At 38.4% G+C, this 12,119-nt stretch overlaps 1 protein-coding gene across 1 annotated transcript in view; it reads left to right on the forward strand.

Annotated features, from left to right (window-relative positions):
• TRIP11 (thyroid hormone receptor interactor 11) overlaps positions 1–12,119 on the forward strand; it is a 154,676-nt gene that overhangs the window by 78,053 nt on the left and 64,504 nt on the right. Inside the window, exons 11-13 of the mRNA XM_030213827.1 lie at positions 650–790; positions 2,296–2,489; positions 7,576–7,739. Of these exons, the coding sequence (XP_030069687.1) occupies positions 650–790; positions 2,296–2,489; positions 7,576–7,739 (499 nt within the window). The remainder of the gene's footprint in view (positions 1–649; positions 791–2,295; positions 2,490–7,575; positions 7,740–12,119) is intronic.

The following is a 12,119-nucleotide window of genomic DNA, read 5'->3' on the forward strand; positions in this document are numbered from 1 at the left end:
TGTATTAGTCCAGTTGAATACAGATAAACACATTTTATAGAAATATATGCTTTCAAATAGATGAGCTAAAAGTCTTCAAATATTTAAAAAAATAAGCTATGTGACAAGCAATTTATGAGTACATATCACTAGATATGCCAGTTTGTATGCTTTTTATGTTTAAATCTGTTTTATTAACATTAACAGAAGATAACAATAGAAAATTCTGCAGATTTGCAGCATAGGAACAAAATGTCATCAACATACCAATGTCATGAAAAACCAGGATATTTCACATTTCTCCCCCTTACCCCAACTTCCTCCAACCTCCCACCACCCTCCCATCTCCCCCCCCCCTCTCCCCCTCCCCCCAACACAAGCTGTCCAGTCTTCAGATCCTAGCGGTAACATCTTTTGTATGCTTTTTAAGATTACGGTATATATAATCCAAGATTTCATGCAAGTTAATAAAAACACAAAACAGGTTAAATATCTTTTAATTGAGTTAACTTTACACATTTGTTGACTAACACCCCATTCCTTGATTTCTATTCTGACCTGAAAAAGAGGGCAATAAAACCTAAAAGCTGGTCAAGAAGCCTAAGTTAATTCAATAAAAAGGTATCATTTTATTTTTGGTTTTAATTTGTTAACATTTATTTTTATAAAGGGCAAGTCGGGGGAGTTGAATCGGCTGCTAAACGAAGTGCGATCAATGCAAGAAAAGGCCGTTCTCTTTCAGCAGGAGAGAGACCAAGTCATGGTGGCACTCAAACAGAAGCAAATGGAGAGCACTGCCCTCCAGAATGAGGTATAGTAGTGAGAAAGAGAACCAGCAGGGAAAGCCCTAGGACTGGAAAACCTGCCCTTTTCCATGCTGAACCTGAGTTATGCAGTGTTTGTTCCTATTCTGTACCTCTGAGAGTGTTTTAGTATTCAGACCTATAATGGTTTATTTCCTAGAAAGCAAAGGTACAGCTAGATTATGGTTTCAGCCGTGCTGATCTGTGCTCTTTCAACTTATTTTTTTATGTATTTTTACTGTAGCCAACCCCCCCCCCCTTTTTTCTGGTATCAGAGAGGTTAAAGGAGTTAATGAAAGTGTTGAGTAGGACCCGTAGTGGCAGGGATCCCAGAATCACACCATATAAGCACTCTGCACATTGGTTGGTGTTACCGATCACTCTACATTTTTTTTTTGTTAAACTTTTCTAAATATTTATAGCAGAATAAAACAGCACATCTTAATTTCAGTCATTGTTCTTGCTGCACTGTTATACTCTTCTCTGGCCCCCTCCTCTGTGTTGGAGAAGTAGCCCATCTAAAAGGTTTAGTTTATTTGTAATTGATTACTTGATATACCACGCTTCTACAATTGTCACCGCAGAGTGACTGAAGTTCTGATCAGTGGATCCTAAAACATAAGGATGATTATTTTGCTTAGGGCAGAAAAGATTCCATCAGTGGTCCAGCCCACATAAATAGATACATCCAGTAATGTGCTACTGTCTGTCCACCATTTGAAAATGTGGAGTTTCACTGCCTTACCATTGAAACAGGATCAAAGACAAAACAGGGATGTCTGTGCCCAAATTGCATCTGTTAATAGCTGTCATGGGATCTTGCCAGGTATTTGTGACCTGGATTGGCCACTGTTGGAAACAGGATGCTGGTCTTGATGGACCTTTTGTCTGTCCCAGTATGGCAATACTTATGCCTTTGGCTTACAAGCAACCGCTCTTGATACTCATCCTGTTGATTAGGGCAGTGGGAATCAACCTGATGGTACAGTGGCAACACTATGCTGTCTTACCAAAGACCTACAGAAGATGGCGATCAGCCTTCAAGAGAGAGGCCTTTGATAATTTGGCTCAACACTTACTTGGTAATATTGAGGAGTCTTAACAACATCCCAAAAGCCATGTCTTTCAGCCTGATACAACACCTGGCTAATTGTGAGATCAAGAACTGATTGCCAGATCCTAAAGTCATTGACACTTTTGTTTTAGATTTCCTTCATGATCATAAATGGCCGTGAAATGGGGATGAAAGCAAGAAGGTTTTATAGGAGGTTAATTAGGCCAAAATTCTAAAATAAGCTATTGCATAGTAAGGAGTAAAATAAGTTTTTTTTAAAAAGAAGCAAGCTTATATTAGTGGCATGTATTGTGGAAATAGAAATATACAGTGAAGCATGTCGTTTGGGTTTCACAGATTTTATGAGCCCAAGTTCCTTACTGCCATGTGGATTACTTGGATCCTTTTTAAGTGGTCTAACATGTTCATGCTTGTATACTTATCTGCTAATGTACATAGGTACAACACTTACGTGATAAAGAGCAGCGTTTAAACCAGGAGCTGCAGAGGCTGCGCAACCATCTGATAGAGATGGAGGACTCATACACCCGAGAAGCTTTAGCAGCTGAAGATCGAGAGGCTGACCTGAGAAGAAAGAACACAATCTTGGAAGAAAAACTTTTGTCGTCATCTACAGCCGTTGAGAATGCAAGGTAAATGCGATAATTTTCTAGTGTTCATAGCTTTGGTAAACATTTAAAACTACATCTGGCCAGGATGAATGAACAATGAAATGCTAAGAAACTCGAAGACTTCAGTTACTTCAGAACAATGGGAAAATTAGAGATTAAAAGGGATATTGACAAAGATGACAAGTTTGCAGGCGGCCTGGGCATTGTTTTTGAAATGCCAAATTTACTCTGCACATTAGGAAAAGTCAAAATACCAGCTTGACTAAATGGTGAGATACAAAGCCATTATAACCAAAAGCATGTCTTTCAAAAAATGGAAAGTAGATTCAAAGGAAGAAAATAGAAACTAGCAAGAGCACTGGAAAGTTAGATGCAAAGCTTTGATAAAGCAGGCCAGACGAGAATTTGAAAAGAAACTTGCCACAGGCAAAAACATAATAAAAACAAAGTACGTTTGAAGCAAGCTGCAGATGAGTCAGACCACTAGATGATCAAAAAAAGAGGACAAGACCATAGCAGAAAACTAAATTGAGTTCTTTGCTTCTGTCTTTACTGAGGAGGATACCTATGTCAGAAATGCTCTGAAAAATATAATGGGACAAATTGACAAACTATAGTAATCACCACCATGCCCGGTTTTATATATATATATAAAACCGGGCATGGTGGTGATTACTATAGTTTGTCAATTATATATATATATATTTTTTTTCCAGTTACAGGTTCAATAGAGTCTTTTTTTAGCCTATGGTTAGACTGAAACTATCTGTTAATGCTGTGGCAGAAAAATTCAAGTTTTAAAACTATGGGGAAAAGGGAATGGAGACTAGCTAATAAAGTTGTTTTTTTTTAATTCTAACTGTGTTTATCAATATCCTACAATTCCTCTTTTAAACCAGTTACCAAGCACAGAATAAAATAATGTCACTTACCCACAGAAATGTCCTCTTGTCTCCGAAATTCTCAGTGTTCTGAAAACTATGCACTCTGGGGAGTTTAGTCTTCCAACACAGCTGAACTGCTCTATTGAGTCTTGCTCCTGGACAGGTTTTCTGAATGGCTTTCAATTGAGCTTGGGGGAGGGGAGACTTTCCAGTCTTAGGCTTTTCTACTAAAGGGGATACCTGGTAGGGCTGAGTCTTCCCAGGTTCTCCTAGTGGCTCCTTTCACAGCAAAAAGATTTGGAAAGACGCTGTGCATACACAGGCTGTATTTATTTGCATTTATTAATTGCTTTTATAAGGAACTTCAATTAAGGCGGTGTATAGCATTTATTGCTTGATGTAACACTCTATGCTGTTGAAAGTGGCTTATGGCTTTGTGACTTCGCTTAGCTCGTTTACTTCCGTTATCTACTCTTCTTACAGTGTACAAAGAGATTGTTTGGTGCCTTCCCAGCTCTGCACTATTTTTTTATATTCTTTGCCAACTATGTACATTTCAATATTTTTGCAGCAGTTCTGTGGTTTTCTTTTTCTGTCTTTGTGAATGAAGATTCAGTACTCCTGGGTCAGTTCTCTCGTTGATCCTTCTCCTTGTTTGAGTAAATTCTCCTATCTCATCTATTCTTCACTTCATGTTTTAAGTTTCTAAGTTAGTTGTAGCGGGTACACCTGGGAAGCAGAATGACCTCTGTGCTATGCAATTAAAAAAGAAAAAGAAGAAGTAAACAAAGAAGAGGAGCATATAATTCGGATGAGACTTGTCTTTTTACTTTGCCCAATAGTTTACTCTGAGGATCCACTTTATTGCCACTTTAACAGGCTTTGTAATGGTTTCTACCTACTGTAGTTCATGCTCTGGTTAAAAGACCTTTATAATTACACATGACACTTCTTTCTTGACTCCCAAGAGGAGGGACTTCTTTTCCTCAGATTTCATAGGTAAATCCTGTGAGTATGGTCTCTTACTGGTTCTAGTGAGTCTTTTTTTTCCCCCTGGAATCCAATTTCTTCTAGCGGGTTCTTATATTCCTCCTTCAGTTCAGCATTGGTTGGCTTATATTGCTTTCTGAAATTCAAATCCCACTAGTTACTTCTTTGAAATTACTAGGGATTCTCATTGATAATTCTCAATTTTCAGCCACAACTTTCTTCTCTTATTTAAATGCTGCTTCTTCAAATTACTTATGATTTGTTCCATTAACTCACTTTTACATCCTTCAACTATCAATATGTTGGTTCATCCCCTAGTAATTTTGAAACTTGACTATTGTAATTCATTTCCGCATCAACCCTCCAGACCGGTCAAGACGCTTGGGTTATGCTCGCCTACCAGCAGAGGGAGACTGAGAAAGGTTTGAGATGTAAAGATCTACAGCATCTACAACTGATACAAAACACTTCAATTAAGTTGATTTCAGGTTCACGGAAGTGTGATCGTGTCACACCACTTCTTAAAAATGCACATTGGATACCGCTTACGCACTGCATCACATATAACATTCTTTTTTTGTTTTTTTCTTAAATTACAAACTCCAGATAGCCTCCCTTTTTGGCAAGATTGTTAACTCCATATGCTCCCACTCTTGTTCTTCGTTCATGCCAACAGCACTTACTGGTTGTACCATCTTTTTGGCATATTAGACATGAGGCTACCAAGGATACTGTTTTTTTTTTCTTTTACTGGTCTCTCCCTATGGAATGCATTACCACTATTTCTTGGATCACAAACATCCCTGACTAAATTTAAGATCTTAAAACTTTTTTTAATTCAAGGATGCTTTCATTCTACCTTAGGCACTGTCCTAAGGCTGAGTGTTAACTAGTTTAGACCTTTCCCCACTCTCTCTTTGGACTCATCTTTCTTCCTTGACTATCTGATGATAGAGTTCCTTTTCTACTCCTTCCTGACCTGTTCCTTTTCTTTCTTAATTTTCCTATATATTTTAGTATTGTAAGCCATATAGATATTTCTATTGATGTGCTGGATAGCAAGCTTTAAATAGCAATTGCGCTTTAGGCATATTTATCAGCATTAGGGGTCTTTCTGCTCTCCTTGAACCTTTAGGTGCACACTCCATCTGATATTTCCCGGAACACTGTGTGACTACAGAACAGCTTGATGTTACTTTTTGGGAAAGTCAGTATATTCTTTCTGGTAGTTTCAGGATGTCACTAATGTCTTGGTTTCAGATCTGGACCTCTGTAGCCCCCTAGAGTTTTTTTGTTTTTTTTTTGCTGTTTTCTCAGCAACCACTTTGAATTTCAGTGAGAAATTTTCTATACTTATTTAGTCATCATACCTACGTACTACTATTAAATGCGGGGAGAACCATGGGGAGCATTTGTACGTAGAGCATAGGACCTTCTTAAGAGGGTCTGGTTTTTTTTTCCTTAATGCCATTGCTAAGCGTGCATTCCAGATATCAACATGTTCTGACACAGCCATCATCTTTTCATCCACGTGATAGTAGGACAAGGCCTTTAGGAAGTTATTAGCAGTCATGTCTCGAATTTCCTTCCAAAGTTTGATTGGGCCCTTCTGTTTTATGTAGTCTTTAATAGAAAATTTGATTAGAAAATAGTTAGCCCATGACAGGGGTGTTGTCTTGATGCCCCAGCCTTGTGTTCAAAGATGTCAGTCCCTTTGCAGAACACCAAGTCTAGCATATAGCCCAAATTTGATCACCTGAGTAAATCCTAGAGGTGCCATTGTATCAAGGAAGGCAGCAGTGGTGTCTGGAATTTTGATGAGTAGGTTAAAGTCTCCCATGATCAGTAACCTAGGATAGGTGTTCTTTAGACCATGAGCAACCACATTGTGTGAATCCAGAAGATATGGAAAACTTGGTTGTTTGAGGAGTAGGAGGGAATTTATGGTGTGCATCGTGGAAAAGGAAGTGGGTAACAGATGCTTGGACCTATGCTTCCCAGGAGCAGGTAGAAAAGAGAAAATTGAATCGCCAGGACTGAGGTTTAAATTTAAGCTGAGGATCCATTTTTGTTTTATTACATTTTTACTTTGATACTTGTATTCTGCCTTGAACACTTCTTGACATGAAAGAAGATAAGTTTTAAATTAATAGGAATTTGACTTTTAATAAGAATTAATTCTGAACACCTGAAATACATTTTGCATGTTTAGATGGATTTGTAAAGCGAGGGGTCATTCCTTGCACAGAATAAACAAGCTAGTAGTGTAGACATTTTGTAAAATCAGGTTTCTCTGTGTGTATTAAAAGTTTTGTTATTGACCTGCTTTGAAGGATTATTTGTGTACACAAGGGGAAAAAAAAAGGTACAGCTCAATATTTAGAAGCACTTACGTGGTCAGTGGCAGACATAAGTGTGTGTGTTTTGTGTTTAAATATCTATTAGTTCTGCCTATAACTTTGGCAATCTTATTTGCAAACCCCCTAATTGTATAGTCTTAGCATCTAAATGTAAATACAATTTGCACGCTAAAATTATAGAAATATCAGCACTTATACATGTGAAAATAACATTCAGGCACGTAAGTGCCATTTGCACACTTGTGAGAGTGCAGGTCTCATAGTGTGTAAATGCAAGGATTTAATTACAGGGGTAGCTGCAGGGTCAGGCAAGTGTCAGAATTTGCATGTGTAGATTATAGAATATTGTCTTTTATGCACTAAACTTCTACTTTTTGGCATGCACATTTATGTCTGCTATTGACATGACATAAGTTGGCGTACCAAATGTAGGTGTGTAAATGCCGACTTACCCCAGTATTCTACAACGGAATCTCGTGGCCCAGATGCCATTATAGAATTCATGTTCAGCGCTCTGCATTCTGGCACATTTTATAGAATTGCCCCCAAAATAGGCAAAGTTATGCATCCAAAATGGGGAATGTTTTGGGGTGGTACAAAGAGGGCACAAAAACATAAGCTTTCAGCAGTGAAATTCAGGTATCAATTGTAAAATGGGTAAACAGCAGGTTTAACTTTAAATGTACAACTGGCCATTTAAAGTTATACATGAATTTTTCATGCTCACTTTTATCATGGATATAGTGCTACAGAAAATATGTATATCTTTAAATATGAGAAATATACATTTAAAGTTCAGTGACACGGTCACCATTTAACATTTATTTTGCTGTCTTTTGCTCTCCTTTTGTTTCAATATTTGAACTTGTTTAGCCATCAAGCCAGCCTGCAGGTGGAGTCTTTGCAAGAACAGCTGAACCTGGTCTCCCGGCAGAGAGATGATGCTCTGCTTCAGCTTAATGCTTCCCAGGAACAAGTCAAACAGTATGCGCTATCACTGGCCAACCTGCAGATGGTACTTGAGCAGTTTCAACAGGGTAAGCAGCAACATTGGCATTTTTATTCCACTTTACCAAAATGACTCAAGGTGGATCACAATAAAGATGGGGATTTGTTTATAACTGTTGATCTTTAGATTCTACTGGATATATTATTGATAACTTTCAATAAAGTTTTTTGAAAATGGGAAAAAAAGATACATATCAGAGATAATCCCTCTTTTAACAATATGTTTCCATAACACATATAATGTAAGCCACCTTGAACCAATATTCTATTGGAAAAGGTGGAGTACAAATGTTGAAATAAAATAAAATTAAAATAATAGTTGTAATCATTCAATTTTAAGTCTAGATACCCGTCAGATATAAAGTAAAAAGAAAGCCTTTGCAATTCTCCTGAAAGTATGAGGATAAATAATATTATGGATACTACACAGCAGTTCGTTGCACAAAGCAGGAACCCGCCAGTCAAAGATCTCAGGTGATTGATTTCCGACAAATTATATCGCTGGAATACATAATTTAACTTCCTGAACAGAACGCAGCACCCTAGAAGGGGAATATGCAAAAATTATATCTTGAAGATATTGAGGAGCTAGAGCATTTAAGATCTTAAAAACAAACATCAATAATTTTAAAATGTATCCTGGCCTTTACCGGCAGCCAGTGCAATTTAATGAGCAGAGGAGTAGATTGATCATTGTAATTTCCTCCCAAAATCAATTTAGCGGCCGCATTCTGTATGATTTGAATTTGGCGTAATTGTCTTCCCGATAATCCTAAGAGAACAATATTGCAATAATCTATCTGGTTCAGTACCATCAATTGCATAATCCTAAATTGAGTGAGCTCTAAGAATAGTTTAATTCGCTGAAGTAATTTCAGTTTAAAGAAAGATTTCTTAACAGTTGTATTCACTTTTCCATAGTTAAAGTAGAATCCACGAATACTAAGATTTTAATATCCTTTTGAATTAGAACCTTAGGCAAGGCTAATTTTATTTTCTCTTGTGGCAATTTAACGTCTTTACCTGCTACCCATGAAATATTTGTTTTATCTGTATTCATTTTGAAACAATTCGCAAGCATCCATGTCGAAATGGAGTCAAACACATCCGATATTTGCAACGTAGTCTCCTGAAAACTCCTCTCTATGGGAAATATTAAAGATACACAATGTCACCAAATGGAAGATCCTTTGTACATTTTATTTCAGATATTGATGAGCACACAAAAGTCTTGGTAACTACCTGGTACATTCACGCATCGGAACGTGCAAAGAATGCCAAAGGCTTGTGTGCACTCATCAATATCTGTAATAAAATATTAAAGATATCATGAATAATGTTACTTTGAGGACTAAACATATGTTGTAATTCATTTAAATATACATTAAAGAGAACTGGAGAAAGAGATGAGCCCTGTGGTGCTCCTCAGACCGTTCTCCAGCCATCAAAATAGATTTATTCCACACTACCTGCAAATTGTGGTGTTTCGGAAATCCAGAAAACAACTAAGACTGTATCTGAAATTCCAAATTGAGATAATCTGTTTATCAAGATTGACCAAATCAAAGGCAGCTGATAGTTGTAACTGCATTACCAGGGTTGGGAATACCTTTTGTTATTTCTCAGATTTGTCATGAAGGCCAATAAGACAGTTTTGATGCTGTAATTAGGATGAAATTCCAACAGTGATGCCCTGCACGGCTGCCCTAACTCAAGGCAAGTGCACTTATTTTCACACACACTGCTTATCTAATTTGCAGCTTTATATACCATGTAAATCCCAGCATGAGGTTCAAGATGGTTTACAATATAAGGAGCTACACAAAAGCAGGAAGAACAAATTAGAATAGGAAATAAAAATTTGAAATTTATCAAATGGAAAAGTCTTCAACTTCTTGCACAACTGCATATAATTTGGTTCTAAACTAATTAAAACTGGTAGAGAATTCCACTCGGCAATAGCACAGAAAGAAAACAGAGAATCTACCTGGGGCTTAAACCTTATAATTTTAAAAGCCGGATGCCTTATTAATAAATTGTCCTGAATTCTAATAGAATTATAAAAACAGTGCATTCCCATACAGCACTTGAAAAACAAGACAAACTGATTTAAAGATAATTTGTGCATGGACATGAAGTCTGTTGTCACTAAGTTTAAGATTAATTGGTGCTTGATATACAGTTTTTTCTTTGTAGAGGTCAAAGCAGAGTATAATTTAAACTAATATCATAACTGCAAGAAAGGAACTTCAAAATAAGGTATGAAAGAGACTCATTCAAATTACTCATCTTAAAACATTGTAGATTAAAAAAAAAATAATAATTAAAACACAGGAAGAAATTGATGCACGTGTGCAGTAAGTCAGGAACACAGTGAAGGCAAAGTTAGTGCCCAGGGGAAGTATTAAAGGCTAACTGAAAGTACTAGGTTTTCAGTAAAATTTTGAATAGAGTTACTGAAAGCTCTGACCTGATTTCTGGGGACAAATTATTCCACAGATTTGTGGCTAAAAAGTAATAGGCTGCTTTCCTGGTAGTTTCATGATGGGCAACCCTGCGAGAAGGCAAAACCAGGCGGTGAAAATCAAGGGAACGAAGAACACGGAATGGGATGTAAGGGATAATTGAAGAAGAAAGCTTAGGGGGGGTCTGCCTGTATGTAGAACTTTGAGTGAGGAGAACTTTGAATTGTATCCAGTATTTCACAGGAAACCAGTGAAGCTGGTGACATGATCGTATTTCTTAACTTATAGGCAATCAGGCAGCAGTGTTTTGTAGGGTTTGTATTCAGTGTGGAGAGATGAGAAATCTATGTAAAAAGAAGCAGAGCGAAGACAACACAACCAGTAAAATCCAGTCTGTATCATTTGTGAAATTTGTTTCTCTGAGGACAAGCAGGCTTGCATATTCTCACTTGTGGGTAGATGCAGGTCTGTGTCGTCCAGTCCAGCATTTATACCAAAGTAAAAAACAGAGCTTTAGTGAAGCATGAGTCATGTTCCACTGTGCATGCGTGAGTGCCTTTCTGCCCGCTGCGTGAACGCGATCGTCTCAGTTTCATTTTCTAAGCGTGAAGAGAGGCTGCGTTCTACCAGTGCTCTTCACACGTTTGGTCTTTGGTCTATTGTGTTCAGTACTGGTCTCCGTATCTCAAAAAAGATATAGTAGAATTGGAAAAGGTACAGCGAAGGGCGACGAAAATGATAGTGGGGATGGGACGACTTTCCTATGAAGAGAGGCTGAGAAGGCTAGGGCTTTTCAGCTTGGAGAAGAGACGGCTGAGGGGAGATATGATAGAAGTGTATAAAATAATGAGTGGAATGGATCGGGTGGATGTGAAGCGACTGTTCACGCTATCCAAAAATACTAGGACTAGAGGGCATGAGTTGAAGCTACAGTGTGGTAAATTTAAAACGAATCGGAGAAAATTTTTCTTCACCCAACGTGTAATTAGACTCTGGAATTCGTTGCCGGAGAACGTGGTACGGGCGGTTAGCTTGACGGAGTTTAAAAAGGGGTTAGATAGATTCCTAAAGGACAAGTCCATAGACCGCTATTAAATGGACTTGGAAAAATTCCGCATTTTTAGGTATAACTTGTCTGGAATGTTTTTACGTTTGGGGAGCGTGCCAGGTGCCCTTGACCTGGATTGGCCACTGTCGGTGACAGGATGCTGGGCTAGATGGACCTTTGGTCTTTCCCAGTATGGCACTACTTATGTACTTATGTACTTATGTGCTTTTGAGTGCCTTTGGCTTGCTTTTTTCATATTTTTCTTTCTACTTTTTGCCTTCCTTTATTTCTTAGTTTTATTTTTCATTTTTTGTTACATTTGTACCCCGCGCTTTCCCACTCATGGCAGGCTCAATGCGGCTTACATGGGGCAATGGAGGGTTAAGTGACTTGCCCAGAGTCACAAGGAGCTGCCTGTGCCTGAAGTGGGAATCAAACTCAGTTCCTCAGTTCCCCAGGACCAAAGTCCACCACCCTAACCACTAGGCCACTCCTCCACTTTCTGCCCCCATTTGTTTCCTTTCTTTTTTGACATGGGCTGCCTTTAGGCCCTGACTCTGGTCGGGTACCCCTTTTTTGTGCCTTTGCCCCTTTTTCAGGCACCATCGAGCCATTTGATTTGGCCAGTGAAGCCTTTCTTTCCATGGCTTCAAGCGTTGTACCCGGTGCACTGGACCATCTTGGAAAAGACACCCATTCTTGGAGTCTGGGGCACAACCATAGCCCTGCTAACTGCGTGCTCTGTCTTCTTATGAAGAAGAGGACCCAGGTTTCCTGAGAGGCTCAATGCAAGAAGATGTTTGGAGCCAGGTCCGAATCCTAAACGTCAGCATCGATGTCAAGAGTTGCACTGGCATCAGGAATATCGGTAAGCATAGGTACTTCGAGACCTGAAG

This window comes from Microcaecilia unicolor, chromosome 9, assembly GCF_901765095.1.
Source record: "Microcaecilia unicolor chromosome 9, aMicUni1.1, whole genome shotgun sequence".
NCBI lineage: Eukaryota > Metazoa > Chordata > Amphibia > Gymnophiona > Siphonopidae > Microcaecilia > Microcaecilia unicolor.